Raw genomic sequence first — 17547 nt, 5'->3', positions numbered from 1 at the left:
AACTGGATAGGTAACTGACTTACTCCTGGTTGCTGGGGTCACTTACTGTACTTATCTCTGGTGTTCTTAACTGCCCAGCCCCTAGCTAATCAAAACTTACCTTGGCTGGTGTCACTCTTTCACAGTCTACTTTTTTAGTATATGGTTTGGCTCTTAGGGCCCTATATATTTCTATGCTATTTCTGATGGTTATTTTATGTTTATATGGTATGTAATAAATCTAAAGGGAGATATGCCAATGTCAGTTTAGTGGTAGTGCTGCAAACAAATAAAGGATACTTTTTTCTTTTACAACATTTGGGTGGTTCTTTCTTGTGACTAAGTTACTGTCATCATGCTGGTATTGGAAATGAAGCTCTGATGGGCTATCAGCTGTTCTTAAAGGCCCATCAGCATCCTCGTCAGATTCATCCACATCCAACGAGTGGCTTGGTCGCAAGGGGAACACCTTTCTAGAAGAGGTATGCTCTGTATTCAGAATGTCTCGTGCAATTTAGCCTCTCAATGGTGTCCTGAACTATGTAGTTGTCAAATCTGGTGGGACAATCAAAATGGAGGGCTTCTTTGCCTTCATCGCGGACGACAAAGATGACTTCTCTGGATGTGCTGTTGACGATCTCTAACAGAATTTTCATTGGCATGTTGTAAACAACGGCAGTGGTGTAGCCATCAACGATGTTTGGATGCTGCAGACGCGAAGTGGTCGCTGCCGTGTTCAACTACGTGATAGTCATCGGAGTGGTGGTAGACGACATGGTCGTAGTCTTCTCCACTCAGATGGATGTCGAAAATGGTTTAGATGGCGTTAGTCATCAACAAAGATGTCAGCTTAAACTTAACTGGTTCTGAGGAGGATTTTTTCGGTTTTAGAAGCGGGGTTGAAGATGGAGTGGCAGGTTCAGATCTTGAAACGGAAGGTGGTCTATCAGTTTTCTGCTTATGAGAGGCACCTTTTGAAGACAAATGGTGTCTTTTTAAGGCTTTTCTGTGCTCCTCAGGTGACCCTTGTTGTGACATCTATTATTTTCTTCTTGTGAGGCAGGAGAACCCTCACTGGCCTCCTCCTCATAAACAGCAGCTGTTTTAGCCTTTCATTTCTGAGGCCGCAGTAACAGCCTCCCCTCTCTAACATTGAGAGCTTTTGAGGAAAAAGTTTTATAAATCTTGGAGTCCTTTACCTTGTGGGCAGAGTGAAGGTAATAAATACACTCCTTATGAGGATCTGCCAAGTGCAGCATTTTCTTCCCACAGGTCCTACAAGAGGTCTTTCAAGGATTCCAATATGCTGATGAAGAGCAAAACAGCAGAAGTAATTTGGATTTGCCAAATGTAAATATAAGCTGAGGAACTGAGCAGAGCTCAGGGGAACTTCCTTTGACACAACATGCAGTAGAAAATCTGAGGGAAGATGCCTCTGCTGGGAGCATCCTGGAGGGTGCGGTCACCTGATTGGTTTGAGTTTGGTTCTTTGTAAATTACATTGTTGAGCTATAAAAGTTAATGTCCTTTGCCATTGTTAACTATGTGATACTACTTCCACTGCTTTGGAACTGTACCATGGGACTCCCACCTGGATAGAGATGATTCAAGTAGAGGACATTTTCTGTTCTGGGCTTTGAAAAAGCGATCTAGGAATAGAAATTTAAAGTCATGTTTGCCACATCACGGTGCAGCTCCCTCATGGTATTGCATTGTGATGTCTGCAGTAGGACTGAGTCAAGATAGTGGCCCAAGGCGCCCTCATATTGGTATTCAGAAGCTTCAAAAGCTTCCAGATCCAGTATAGAGTGAGCAGATTCACAAGGTGAGGTATTTGCCACTGAGGTATCCATCAAAAGCAACCATTTTTGAAGTACGTTTGTGTCACAAAGTTAGTAAGTGGTACTTTTTTCAGGTGGTCACACTGATTTGTTTCCTTTGCTTTTGAACCATCCCCATACCCAACTTGATCCAGAAACGTTTGCAATATCTCACACGCAATGGCTCCAGATGGGTGAACAAAGAGCCCCATATAGACACCACCCCTGCTCACAGATACCACTTTTCGATTTCACACTTCACCCTCACAAGCAGAGTGACTGACAACTGAGGAAATGAAGAGTGTGCAACACCCATCTCGGGTTTTTATTAATCTCAGGAAAAGTCACTCCCCTCCCCCACTGGAGGCTCCTTCTAGGCTAAAGCTTAGTACAGCTTGATACAAAAGCACATTTCACTGTGATAAGGTCAGTGTTTGGACAGGCTTTTTTTTGTTGCAATGGTTAACCCAAATCGAGTTGATCAGCCTTCTTAGTACTATCACCGTTTAAAAAAAAAAAAAAAAAAAAGCAGCCTATATAAGATCAATCCATTGCACCTTTGCCTTGTTTGAGAGATATGACAGAGAAACACAAGGGCAGACAGATTGACTGTCCCACACGGAAGTGAAAAAAGGCCATTTCATTAAAAAAAAAGTATGAATCAAATTTCGTTTTTACAAAGGCATAATCAAAGGTGCAGGCAGAAACATATGTAAGCCCTTTGGAAATACACATCACAATGGATGGTTTGAATTAAAGGGCTGAAGAGGCAAATGTAGACAGGCTAAAAGGGAAGGGAATTAACTTGTAACGGTGTGCAAAGCAAAGCTTTGCTTCACCATAGGTAAAATGGAAGTGAAAGAACAGACATTTTGAAACGTAGGGTTGATCTGTGATCTCACACCAGGTGACCATTTTAGCAGAGTGGCTATTAGACAGACTTGATGGTGAGTAGTCCGGATCAGAAGTAGATCACAACCAATCAACATATTCTGCTTAATCTCTATACATGGATGTGTAAACAGAAGCAGTGCAAGAATCAGCCCTGCTGTTGGGACAGTAAGTCCTCTCAAAGAAGTAGCAAAGTTGAGGGCATGTGCTTAGATTGAGCAGCTTAAAGAACCAGATTTTCTTGGCCTAAACTGGGGCTATTCAAGAGCATATCAGGATGCACTGAGTACCTCAACCTTTTTGAAGGTCCATATGATGAGCAGCAGTGTTGAGTAAAAATGGATAAAGGGGGCCAGCGTCCCACTGACAAAAAAAGCCAGAATGCTGCACAAGAAACCTCAAGAGGGAAGCTTCAAAAGCAAAAGCCCAACACTGTTCCTTCTCAGAGGAAGAGACCGGTCTAGTAAGGTTATACTTGCCAACAGGCAAAGGTGCCACATGCCACCTGTGGAATGAAGAAGCTATTGCAGAGTTCCCAGATGCAGACTGGTACGGAGGACCCAAATGTGAGGAAACTGAGGTTAGGAGACCTATGTTTTTCATATGCATCTAAGCAAAGCATACTTCTCTCGCTCTCCCCCGTTTTCTCCTCCATATGAAGCACATTTAGTCCTATCCAGATGAATAGCCCTCTTTTTTTGTAACATGGACCAAACCTACTTCCCCAACAGTAGTCCTGAAAGGAATATTTAAATGTCTATTACATATGCCAGAAAGGGAGCACAATTTGCATTACGTAAGTAGACCCAAGCAAACAGGTAGAACAAAAATACCCTTTTTTTTTTTTTTTTAAGATGATCAAATGTTTTGTCAAGACAAGCTCCCCAGGCTTTTTCATAATATTATTTGTTTAAATGCAGAGTGGAGGAGGGAAAGAACATGTAGGACTGCACACAGGCTTGCCACCCCCTCTGCAGTCTTGTAGAATTCTCTCCACATACTGCTGCCCCGCAGCTAGATGCATGTATTGTGCATAACATGATCCTCGCTTACTCTTGTTACACCAAATCAAAGGTTTTCAACCAAGTATTTGCAGTTAAAAAAAAAAAAAAAAGCCCTCAACTGTAGTTAAAACTGAACATCTTTGTAATCTAGAGTCATTAGTGTAGAACTGTACTTTAGCGTAAAAAAGGCAGTTTTTAAAGGATTTGCTCTTTTGAAATCCATGCACAGGCAGGGATTTTCTGTGCTTTTGAATGATTGAGAACATGTGATTTCCAGAAGGCTTTTCGAAGTTGCAGCTTTAGGTTAAAAAATAAATAAAATCACATAACTACAGATAAAGCACAATATCTGGGATTAAATATGCAAACAGCAATAGAACTATGCATCAGTTATTGTGACAGTATTGTTGCAATATAATGTCTACATAAGAAGACTTAATTATAAATGCATGTTTTTCTAAAATCCAGAAGGTAATTCACCTACTGCACACAAACTTCCATTCATTTGCATCTAAAGAATGACAAACATTCGGACAGAGGACACCTATAACTGTAACCTTTTATTTCATTTGTGTGCCTAGACGTCTGCTGAAAAGTGCTCAGAACAGATTTATAGGCAACATGTTTGGAGCTAAATTAAACTTATTTTAAGCAATCATATTTAGTGAACTTTCTTTAGAGTTCCACAAGTAACTCCTCCTAAGAAGTTAATAATTTTTCTTGAGTATTTGGTGCAAGGGTAGACAAGGGTGCCTTACATACCTCAGGCTCGACACGTTGCACACTCCGCTGTTTCTTGGTTACTGGCATGTCCGCAGGTTCTTCTGACACATTCTCTGTGCTCTCTACTGTGCTGCTCTCCTCCTCTTCCTCTCTGGGGCGTTTGGGAATCGAAGGACCAGGAGTGGCTGAAACTGGAAAAAAAAAAAAAAATAATCTGATTCAAGACAGCAGAGGTTTTTCTAGCAAGCCTATCTTTACTCTTGGAGTATTATTAATGTGCCACTCGCATAAGAATACAACTAAATACAGTCACAAAATGCTCCCTCTTTTTTTAAGACAATTTTTATTTTTTTATTCTTAGAATGTGCTGACTATTCCTATCATCTTCTCAAAAAGTGTTGTCTATAATTAACAGTGAGCTACAAGTAACCAAATTTATAAAAAGGTAAGCCTTCAAAAGAACGAATTGTTTATCTTTGGTAACATTCTTTCAGGTGGATACTCTAACCATGTTCCACACCTTGGAATACTCCCTAGGCAGCAGACTGGAACTGGAACCTTCAATTCAGCAGTGCTTTTGCATGTTACTAGGTGGTGCAGTGTGGCTCTGTTGGGTCTGTACCACCTAGGAAGTGATGGAGCAGAGCCACATACAAGTGCCAATCTTGTGTGCTGACGTCAGTTTTTTTCCTTTTCATCTCCCTTTGACACGCATCATGAACAAATGTTGGTAGGAGTGTGCTGATTATTAACTTGGGACCTTTATAGATGTTGAATAGAAGCCACTCTAAAGAACAGGGAGGTGGGAGGGCAGTGAAGGATCTGCACTTAGGTCAGAGGTAGGTCGTGGCCAGCCAAGATGGTGGTAGTAAGTCCTTGAAGCACTGTCAAGGGTGGTGGTTTGGGGGTGAGGGTGGTCAGGGGGTGTAATGGCAGAATGAATCAGAGTGCCTGCAGCCCCTGAAGCTTCAACTCTACTAGCAGGGCCACCACACAGGAGAGGAACACAGGGGACCCCTGCGGTGACTGCCAAAAAAAAAAAAAGGACATCGCCTGCGGCGATAAAAGCACTGCCTCTGCAGGTCACATAAGGCCCATAGTACAATAGGTGAACTTTGGTGGCCTTCCTCCCTGCATTCAAAACCCATGCTGATCTCACTTCCCTAAATGGCCTGCTTCAGCATCTGGTGCCTGCTCCCGTACCCGTGGCTACCACCCAGCCACAAGGTAAGAGAGACTAAAAGCTACAGCCAAGGCACCTGGGCTCCCCAACTGAAGAATATACCTCCCTTGGTCACCAGCAGTGCACTCCTCCCCGCTGCAGTCATGACTTTACCCGGTAGGGGGGTGGAATGAGAGGCAGATCCCAGATCTCCCCTACCGACATCAGCATCAGCCCAAGCCTCCACCCACTGCCCAACCGGACACCTACCCTGAAGACACCTCCCAATCTGCACCTCAGCTGGACAAACTATCTAGTTTTGGCACCCATAGAACACTTGAGAGTTTCCATGGAGACACGCCCAAGTGCCATAGCTACTGCCAGCTTTCTGCAAGATGATCACCGTAAACTAATTGACAAGGAGTCCAAAGGGGAAAAGCATTTGATCAACCTCCAGCCCACAGCGAAGGACAACCAAGGAACCAAACGGGAACTGCAGGATTGGGTCTGCCACTTGGAGGACAGAGCAGATGACATCGAAGGCAGCTCCCGCAGAAGTAAAATCTGTATACTAGGCCTACCCGAGGGAGTGTAGGGTGGTGATGTCATTCAATACCGCAAGACATGGTTCTAATCCTTCACTCCAGCTTCAGAACTCACCCCCAACAAATCTCTCCAAGCCATAACCAAGCCCAAGAGAAAGAAACTAAACCACTCCCATGCAGGGAGTACTCAACAAACATCAACAGTGGCCCCTGATCTAGAACACTTTATTGAAGGACAGATGGAGAGCCCTGCAGGCAGCAGCAGATATCACAACTCACAGCATAATCCCTGATGACTAGCAAGGCCCCAACCTTCTATACATCAGACGAAAACACACTCTTAAAGGACTATCGGCAGGGCCCCTTATCCCGCCCTGAAACTCTACAGACACTCTTATCAGACCATAATGTGAAAATGTACACTACAATGTACGGTGTCTGTCAATATTGTTGCTATGTACGTATATCATCACAGTTCTCCTTATATCCGTCTTTTACTCGGGGGGCAGGCGGGGCTAGACAACAACCCCGCCCCGACCTTTTCCACATGATATCCCAACCACTCTGCCGCCCTTGCATCCTGTGAGCACCAATTCCATACACACACACATCCTGCTAGCCTCCGCTGCTCCTCCACCTCGGGGACCCAGGCGAATCCCACAACCTCCATCAGGGCTCTGGCATACCAGCACCACACTCGAGTTTGTGGTCACCCCCATAGATACATAGGATTTTTTTTTTTTTTTTAAATAATGGCTGTTTGCCCGTACTGTGGTTATGGTAGGCTCTCCCTGTTTCACCTACCCAGTTTTACTGACTCCATACCCCCACACTATAACATGCCACAACTGCGGCAAGCTTACAACACCTGCCACACCCACACACAATAGGCAGGGTTTTAATACTGATAAACTGTCATAGTTTGGACTCTTCCTCTAGGCAAGACTGCTGGTTTGAGGATGACAGTACTTATGTTTGTAGGTGACTATGCCTATCCTACAAGTCGCGGCTGTCGTCCCAACCCTTCCGGCTCACTAGCAGCACCTCACCAAAAACCCAAATAGTAAAAGGTGATTTGTGGCAGCTTTACTCATGGTCTCAAGAGTATGACATCTCAGGGAGTGTTGTGGTTAAACGGAGATTACCCCTTTCTCACAGATACATCTTGTCTCATCCAAACACAGGCAATAACCAAGATGCAGTAAAGTTTCAATGGTTTTTATTTAATACAACTGCAATCTACGATAAGTTGCATGGGCTGCAATGATTAGGATAATGAATAGTGCAAGAAACAGAACTGTAAACACAAGAGTCATTATTATGAAGACCCCCCACCATCTTGCAATAAAATGAAGACATGAAGTGTATAATATGTCCTAATACCCTATCATAATAGGCCTAATCTCCTACCTGGAGAGCTGGGTATGTTAAACCTAATCTGCCAATGCCATGTCCATGAGAGGAGCCACCCCAACCCTTGTTACCTTGGAATGAGGTCTCTATCTCAGACTCCGCAGGGACATGAAGACTGAGTCAGCGTCAAGACGATGTGCAGCATCGATATCAGTGATGGTGGTGATGCCCTCTGGTCTGAATCCCTCTGATTATCTGTCTAAAGTGTGATGTATTTATACAGATCTACTTGGACCCCTGACTTAGGTGTGTTCCCAAATAGATTACAGCATGTTTGGGACGGTAATTAATATAAACAAATCCCTTGAAAGAATGGAGGGAAAGTCCCTCAATGTGAACACCTACAGTTTGTCTTTGTCACTTGATTTTGATGCCTTAACGCAGTGGCACTGAATGCAAATCATAACAAGTGGCCTAACTATAAACAAGGCAGCCATCTTAGAAGAATTAAATAATTAAATGGGCTAAGACAGAGCAGGCTAAGTAGGTTAGTCACTAGGTGACGGGGCACGAGGCCATAAGCCAATGGCTAAGTTAACTCCTGTTATCCCATTAAAACAAACTAGGATTCACTTTAAAACCGCTGCCCCTCCTATCCCCAGTGACATCAACACTTTGCACTCTTTATGCAGACCTCCCACGACATTGCGTCTAAACGTGCGGAGTAAACATACTGCCTGCAAGAGATACACCGTATACTCTCACATTAAGAGACAAAATGCACACACAGTTCTCCTACAAGAGACGCACATCGCAACAGATGAGGTAAATCGCTTGCGGAGGCACCGGAGGGGCCACATTTACGCAACTACTTATTCTGCAAATGCCCAGGGGCCCTAATCAGGGTCCGTCCTGGAGTCCCCTACCAAGTCTTGGACACCACCATCAGCACCAAGGGCCGTTATGTGCTCCTGGAGGGACATATTGATGGTTGCCCCTTATTACTTGGCAGTATCCATGCCCCAAACACTAACCAAGGGGACTTCTGGGACGCCTTCTCCTCCGTTCTCCCCACAAAACTGTATTTCCCTCGATACTAGGCGGGGATTATAACTGTGCGTTATAGCTTCACCTCAAAAGATCCCATCCACCCCTCCTGTGCTCCACCACATGGACAGGGCGCACAACAAAGGTCACTCGTGGATGCCTGGTGAACACACAATCCTGCTGCTAAACTCTACTCGTTCTATGCCATTACACGTGCGCCTCAATCGTTTATGTGCAATCTTGCGGACTCCCCTTCTACATCGCGCCGATTACTTAGGCAGAGTGGTCTCTGACCACGATGCCCACTACACAGACATACAACTGACATCCCCCAGGTTGCCGGTTCCCACTTGGCGCCTTCAACGGGATTGCTGAGAGGGCCCACTCTTCCAGGAAGAGCAAGGAACCCACTTTCGGCTGTACTTTGCAGACAACCTCGACACCACCTCCACGAAGGCAGAGTGGGACGCTTTCAAGGTGGTGATGCGAGATCACTGCATACAACAGGTGGTGGGAGTACGCAGAACCCTAGATAAGGAAATAATAGCAGCTGAAAAGCACTGAGCAATGCCGCAGATCAAGACCCCGAAAAGGTCCCACAGTTAATAGCTGCGAAAACAACATACACACAACTCTTATAACGCCTCCGCCGCTTTATTTTCACAGCACATGCCACCAAAGTCCAAAGGGAAGGAGATAAAGTTGGCTGGTTACTCGCCTGGCTAGCACGACAAGACACCAACCCATCCCCAAACAGAGCTGATCACACCTTCAGGCACCACCATTCACACTCAGGAAGATATACGCCACCTTTTTTACACCTATTTGAAATTATATACTGCGCCACCTAAACGCTCTGAGAACATTCCTAGCAGGATTTCTTTTACCCCACATCCCTGCAACAACACAACAAGCCCTTGACACTAAAGTAGCCACAGAGGATGTGGTGCAAGAGATCAGAAACCTGGCCGGCAACAAGACCCTAGGGCTAAATGGCTTGACACTTGAATTTTATAGCACCTTCTCTACCACACTAGCACCCAAATTAAACACCATGTATGAGGCAGCACTAGGTACAGGCAAACATCCCCCAATCACTTTGAGTATCCCTTCTGGTCTCAATCCTAAAACAGGCAGAACCCAGACTCAATCATTGTTATATCGGCCAATGGCCATCCTGGGGGCGGATTACAAAATCCTAGGCAAGATACTAGTGGACCGCTATGTGCAAATACTCCCAGATCTCATCCATATTGATAAAAAAATGTTTATACATGGACACTGCACCTCTCAAAATATTTGGTAGCTCTTTTACATACAAGAATGCATCAAAGAGGGGGGTGGAGCCAAGATATCCTTTGTTCAATATTTCCCTCTCCGAGACATACCGAACCGGAAAGGAAGAGTCTATGCCCTGTCCCCCCTTCTTTGTGGGGTACCCGGCCAGTGGAGTGTGAGGCGACTGGGGTGCTCTTCTGTGGTCACCGGGGAGACGCGGCAGGCCCGGGCTCGGAGGCTTTCCCGACGCGAGAGAGGCGGTTGAGGGCGGGCGCATTAGAAGAGAAGGACGGCCGAGATTGGGCCTGTGGTTCGCGGGACTCCCTGCTGGGGTACCCCTGGAGCACCTGGTGCTTGGGGCTGGTTGGAGGTCCACTGTCGACACGGAGGGCCGGGGCAGTGAGACGTGGCTCCTGCACGCTACCGTCCCTGAAATCTGATCTCCGGTGCCAGAGCTGGGGCAGCAGAGGAGCAGAGAGGGACGTACGCCTTGGATGGGAAAGAGGCCAAGGCGAGGGCCCGTGGATCGAGGGATCTGCTTCCGGGGCCCCCAGAGGTGCTGGATGCAGGGAGACTGTCTGGCCCTTGAAGATACGCTCTATGGGGCCACGCCAGTAAGGCGTAAACCCCCCCCAATACTTCCCCTTTGGATTTTGGTTGCTCTGAGAGGCCAGAGGCAGGCTACGGGGTATTGCTGCTCCGATACCCGTAAGAGACGGAGAGTGGCCAGGAGGCAAGAGACGTCTGCGAGCGTGGTGGACGGCGACCTGTTTGTAATGTGCAGCGAGACGGGAAAGTGCTGGGATTCAAAGACTATACGCCGCCCCGGGGCTGGTCAAAGGTGCAGAGATAACTGAGGCGGGAACCATCTCCCCTCTGGTAACAGAAGGAGGAGAGACTTGGCAGAGAGACCATGCAGGTGAGTGCCTGGGTTGCTCCGAGGGCAGGGGGAGGTTAAGAGGGTCCCCCCCCCCTCCCCCGGTTTCCTGCTTGCGGCTGGATGCGGTGGTCCACTACCTACAGGGGGGCCACTGAGAAGTTGGTGATCCAGAGGGGCTTGTTGCAGAGGTCTCCCAATCTCAGAGATAAGGAGCCTAAACAGCCTTGAAAGGGCACAATGGATTGTTACACCAAGGTGGTAACCCTCCCGATGCCGGTGACAGATCCTGTGGTGGACCTGGACAATGTGCTTCTCTCTGCGATTCAGGCGTCCAGGGGGCTCTGGAGGAGCAAATGAGCGAGGTACATTCGGAGGTCTCCCTGTTCCGACAAGACCTACGTAAAGTGGCAGAGTGAGTCACGTCGGTGGAGTCACGCATATCCAAAATGGAGGACACAGGGACCTGCGGAAAGAGGGGTCGGAGATTAAAGTCCTTAATAAGGATGTCATGTGGCGGCTGGAGGATGCTAAACACCGAGCACGACGCAATAATCTCCACTTTGTGTGCTTCACAGAGAGGTTTGAAGGGACTGATATGAATCGTTTTTTGGAGCAGTGGCTCAGAAGAGTCCTCCCGCCTGAAAAGTTTTCTGCCTGCTTTGAGATTGAACGTGCCCACAGGGCTTTGGGATGGAGGCCCCACCTGGTGCGCCCCCTAGGCCTGTGATAGTTCAGAAAATGGGCTATCAAGACTATATATGATCCTAATGGAAGTACGTAGAATGGGGGAGGTCCGGCATGAAAACTCTAAGATCCTGGTCTTCCCTGACTACACTAGAGAAGATCAGAAACCAGCCGTACCTTTGACTAGGTTAAAGCCAGGCTGCGTGGTCTTCAGCTCCAGTACATGCTCCTCTTTCCCGCCAAACTAAAGGTCCTGTTTCAGGGGGAAGACTTTCTTTTTTTAGTCACCAGAGGCCTGATGGTGGACTGACAGGCGTCCCCAGCTCTCTAGGAAGGGGAGTGGAGAGACCGAGAAGGGACCCCGAGAGAGGGAGGGTGCAAGAAATGGAGGCCAGAGGAGAGTGGATAGAGGCTACTGTTTTGTGCATGTGAATGGACTGGGAGACAAGGTTAAGCATGGACTAGTGTCCCAATATATTAAAAGGCAGAAACCAGATATAGACCTCCTCCAGGAGACTCCTCTCAGAGGTACGAGGTGTGCTTTTCTGAGCAGGGGCCTGTATGTAGTGCTGGCACATGTGGGATACACGTCTGGCTCCAGGGGGAGTAGTGATCCTGATCCGTCGGTCCCCCACCTTTCATGTCATCTGCCGATGGGAGGACCCTGATGGTAGATATGTAGGTGTGGAGGGGTTCTGGGGACGGAGAGAGGTCCTGCTGATGTGTGTATGCCCCACCGAGACTCCAGGGCCCCCTTCTGGAGAAGGTAGCAAAGATCATGCTGGGGTCCTCTTCTCCACTTCACATACTGGGAGGAGATTTTAATGATGTGATGGAAAGCGGTGTGGACAGATTGGGGGTGGGAAGTCTGTGGGCCCTGCTACCCCACTGTGTGAATTTGCTGCAGCACTGGGGTTGTCAGACCTGTGGAGACGGATGCATCCAACGGTCAGAAAGTACTCTTATTTCTCCGGGGCTCATAGGGTTTTCTCCCGCTTAGACTATAATTTTGCCACAGCAGGAGAGGTAGGCAAAATACACCAAGCTGAATACCTGGCAAGGGGGCTGCCTGATCAGTACCCTTTGATGGTGCATCTGGGTGGAAGACTGAAGGGGCGGAGGATGTGTGCTTGGGATCTACAGGATTGTGAGAGGACTTGAGGATACTGACCTGTACTTTAAAGAAAATCTGGGGTCAGTTGGCTCTGCGGTGGTGTTGTAAGAGGCTTACAAGACTACTCCGAGACAGTGCACAAAATCTAATAGCTCAGAAAAGGCGAAGAGCCAATGAACAGCTAAGTAATATGGAAGGCAAGCTCCTAGAATTAGAGGGAGAGGTAGTGCAGAAGCCTACATCCAGGCTACTTTGTCAGCTAGAGTTGGGGAAAGCTGAATATCGAGCGACAGCAGAGAAAGGCTAGGAATCGTCTGCAGGTGATCCAATACAGGCTGTACAAGACTGGGGACAAAGCCGGGAAACTATTGGCCTGGCTTGGGAGGAAGGAAAGGGAGGCTAGATGGATACAGGAGGTGGAGTCTCAAGACGGGACCAGGGTGTCCACCAACAAAGATATTGCAGAGACCTTTGCTTGTTATTATAGACACAAGGCAAGGCCATTGGAAAATGCCGACCGCAACACCGAATATCTGGACAGTATAGATGTTCCTGTCTTGGACATAGAGGGACGGGAAGGAATAGAGGGAGACATTACATTAGATGAGATCACAGCAGCACTGACGAGACTTCGGTCGGGTAAAGTCCCAGGCCCAAATGGGTTTTCGGCAGAGATCTTCAAGAGATTTGGCAATGTATTAGCTCCCCATCTCCTAAATATGTTTTTGGAGGCTCGTGAACAGGGAGTCCTCCCCCCAGACTTAAGGAGGGCTGAGATAGCAGTGATATATAAAGAAGGGAGACCCAAATGGCAGTGTGCGTCATACAGACCGATATCTCTGCTAAACGTGGAAGTGAAGGTTTTGGCCACAGTGCTGGCAACTCGAATGATAGGTGTTTTCCCACCATTAGTTCACATGGACCAGACTCGCTTTATGCCTGGCTGCTCCACATGACATAACCTGAGGTGGGCGCATGTGTGGCTGGCCACCATCATGGGTCGACTTGAACCTCACCTGTTTCTAGTCCTAGATGCAGAGGCGGCCTTTGATGCAGTGCACTGGCCCTTCCTGGAAGCTACGCTAACACGATTAGGCTTCGGTCCAAAATATAGAGGGTGGGTGCGCCTGCTTTACTACAGCCTGGGGCGGCGGCGAGGGTAAACTGAGTCCTCTCCTCTGAATTCCCCATTGCACGAGACAGGGATGCCCACTGCCCCCCCTACTGTTTGCCCTCACCCTGGAATCCCTAGCCTGTAAGATCCGCACCAGCTTGAGCCTAAGTTTAGACTAAGAGGAGGAAGAGGAACGTATTTCCTTATAAGTGACAATGTCCTCCTATACCTAACTCGCCCAGTGTTATCCCTTCCGATGCTCTTTCTCCTGCTTGAGGAATATGGGAGGCACCCAGGATATTGTATTAACTGGGATAAAACAATTCTTTATGCACCGCGAGGGGATGCTTTGCTGCCCCCATTGCTGATACGGCGGCAAGGTAGAGGTGAGGGCTTCACATATCTTGGCATTTACATGACACACGAAGCTGACAGATGCCATGCTCATAACCTGGGGAGGGTCATGAAGGAGTGCAGGACGGACTTTGACAGATGGAAAACACTGCCTCTTATATTGATGAGACAGGTGGCAATGATTAAAATGATTCCCTTACCAAAGCTCCTATATGTTCTACAAAACACATACTATCAGATCCCCTCAAGCCTGTTCAGGGTCATAGATCGTGATATGCGGCTCTTCCTCTGGGAGGGGAAACATCCAATAATAGCTCTTAGGATGCTAAAACACAATCAATACGCAGGGGGATTGTCTGACGGATATAGAGGCATATTACTGGGCGGTGCACCTGGTCAATGTTAACGACTGGATATTCGCATTGGAGGACCATCCCAATGTCCGCCTAGAGTGGCTACAATGGGATAGGAGGTCGTGCAGACAGTTCCTATATGAGGGAAGTGGGATTAGACATCTTCCAGCCACACAGGTGGGCCTGAAGGCTTGGACAAGAGCTAATAAGACGATGGGGTGGCATAGACGTCCCACTAAAGAGACCCCACTCTGGGAGGGGGGGCTGGCTGCGGGAAATTAAGAAATTGGAAGCTTTCGAATGCTGGGACCGGATTGTCATTTCAGAAGTCAGGGACGTGATGGAGGATGGGGACATTGTGTCCTTTGCGTCCATTCAAATTGAATATGCACTGAGCAACACATGGCACTTATTACACATGCCTGAGACATGCATGGAGAGCGGAAGGTCTCCCGGGAGAGGGAATACCAGAGTGTGCCTCTCTAGAGGGCAGACTATTAATGGGTGGGATAGATGCTAAAGCGACATCCCTAGTATATAAGACTATTAACAACAATATGCCAAATACACTGGTACACCTGCGTAATAAATGGGAGGCAGAGCTGGGACCGATGGAAGACAGACTGGGAGATGGCACTGATGTTTCCCAGAGAGGTGGCGATTAGGTAACTGGGCTGATTCAGTTTAAAATTCTACACAGGGTATACTATGATACACAATGACTACACTTGATGGGAAGGGCTAGACACCCAAACTGCATCAGAGGATGTGGTAATGCTGGATCCTTCTTTCACGTGGTGTGGGAATGTCCCATGATTAAGGAGTTTTGGAGTAAGGTGATGGAAGAGATGGAGGGAGTGCGGTCGGTACAGATTCCCTTAGATCCCAAATATATTCTACTGGGAATACCTAATGATATTGACTTGCCCCGGAGAAAACTTACGCTGTGTGGACTGGGACTGAAGGTAGCAAAAGGGGATATAGCCCGCCTTTGGGGCTCAGGGACGTGCCCATCGGTGGAGGAGAGGGATGGACGGGTTCATGATGGGGGAAAAAGTGACGTACACAAATAGAGGATGCCCATGGAAGTTTCAAAAGATTTGGGAAGCATGGATGACATACTACTCCTTGGAGATATAGCTGACCGTCTAATATGGACTCCTGGGGCGAGGAGGGAGACACTCCTTGACACATGGCAACAGGAGAGACCGCAGGGAATGATGAGTGGGATGAGAGACGAACTCAGGGACTGCTCAACGTGATGATGGGCGCTGTGCTGGGATTTGGGTGGAGAGGGAGGGCTGGGGACGTTCAACATATGTTTTTAGTTTTGATGCATTGCAAAGAGATTGCTATGTAATGCCTAACTGGCTATGCTATATTTCTGTTAAACAGAAATAAAAAAATAAAAAATAAAAATTAAAAAAAATAAATGCATCAAAGAGTGTTACCCACGAGCAGCTTGTCTGAAACTAGACCTGGAGAAGGCATTTGATTCATTATCATAGCATTACCTTTTCCTGGTCTGGACCCAGATCAGTCAGTCCACGACTACTCGAGTACACTTAACACTAACTTGACTCCTAAGTCTGCTTTGGGCACCACATCTCAGCTGTGTTTCAGGTGGGCAGGAGGACCAGACAGGGATGCCCCCACTCACTGTTACCCTTTGCACTAGCGATTAAGCCCTTGTGATACGCCCCAGATGAGAAGGTAATGATTTGGGATAAACCTAGAAGACAGGACACACACGGTGTCATTGTATTCAACAACCTCCTTATCTACATAAAAGACGTGACCTCAGACCTTTCCCAGATTCGCAACACCTTGGCTGAGTTCGCTATGGCCACTGGACTCAGGGTGAATTGGGATAAATCTAAGTTATACCCACTCTGCCCTGATCAACGCCGCAATCCATACACTTAGGCACAGTTCCCCTACACTGGCAAGGAGCAGCCACTTGCTATCTAGGAATCAGACTGCACCATACACCGTTGGACGTATTCGGAGGGATCTTGCAGATGGCACTGATGGGCATCAAAGCACAAATGTACTTCTGGCATTCATTACCCCATGCCACTTGGGGAGTACTCTATTTCACTAACTACCCCATACTCCCACGTTCCTTCTTTAAAGAGCTTGACTCACTGCTGGGTGATTTAATGTGGGGTAAAGTTTGATGACGCCATGTGGCCCTTCGTAAGCTCCAGCTCTCAATTGACCGAGGAGGGATGGGTGCCTCATTGTTTGAAGCATATTACTTGGTGGGAAAAATACAAAGGCTCTCCCGTTGGATAGCTGGGACACACGTTGGAGACCTGTAATACAGACAGCATACTGCCTACACCAGTAGTCATTTGTCTTTTCCCAATGACTCGAGCCCACCTCACTACCCCAACAGGTGGCTGCGGCTAGCGCATGCATGCATGTCTAAGATACACCGCATAGCTCCAGACACAGGGGTACACACCCGAACTGTCGTCACTGGGCCTCCCTAGGTTACCTGGATACTATACACACACAGTGACTTAGCCCCCTGGACAGAATGCTCAATCACGACAGCCGGGGACCTTTTCCTAAATGGTCAGCTTCTCTCATTTGACCATCTGAAGGCAGAGTACAGCATTCCCTCAGGACAGTTCCTCACCTACCGACAACTCATTCACATGTGCATCACTCTCTGGAACGTAACAGTGACAGAACCCACACACCAACCTGTACTACAATCAATACTAGTGATGGGTTTTGGCCGCCACCTCATCACTTGGTTATATAAAGCCATTTGCACACTGACAATGTCTTCTTTGGACCAGATCTGACACGAGGAGGAGTTTGGACGTGCGCTGCACGACAAAGAATGGAACACTGCCCTTGAATTCCCACAGAAGGTGTCCCGCAACTCCCATTTAAAAAAACTCAAATTCTTGATACTACTCCGTGCATAATTCACTCCAGCCCAGATAAATCGTACCTTCTCTCATGCAGGGGCACGATGCCAATGCTGCTGATCCCCAGATGCAAACCTACAATTCGAGATATGGTCATGTCCAGACTACCACCATTACTGGCAGAAGGTGAACAAAATACTACGACAAGTCACCAAACTCACTGTCATCCACTTGCGGGAGGCGAGCTTGCTCGCAATTTTCAAACACAAAAACCACAAGATACGTGCCCAATTCACCTCACGTACACTTCTTGTCAAACGTACTTTTACATTCCATTGGCACTGCCCGACACCTCCCT

General features: G+C 47.5%; 1 protein-coding gene across 3 annotated transcripts in view; it reads right to left on the bottom strand.

Moving 5' to 3' along the window:
• Positions 1-17547, bottom strand: part of TPR (translocated promoter region, nuclear basket protein) — a 920136-nt gene that overhangs the window by 329577 nt on the left and 573012 nt on the right. For all 3 annotated transcript variants that reach the window (XM_069232002.1, XM_069232003.1, XM_069232004.1), the window contains exon 38: positions 4457-4608. In XM_069232002.1, the coding sequence (XP_069088103.1) occupies positions 4457-4608 (152 nt within the window). The remainder of the gene's footprint in view (positions 1-4456; positions 4609-17547) is intronic.

This window comes from Pleurodeles waltl, chromosome 4_2 (assembly GCF_031143425.1).
Source record: "Pleurodeles waltl isolate 20211129_DDA chromosome 4_2, aPleWal1.hap1.20221129, whole genome shotgun sequence".
NCBI lineage: Eukaryota > Metazoa > Chordata > Amphibia > Caudata > Salamandridae > Pleurodeles > Pleurodeles waltl.
The sequence above is the reverse complement of the archived record's forward strand: the minus strand, read 5'-3'. Positions and strand labels throughout refer to the sequence as shown.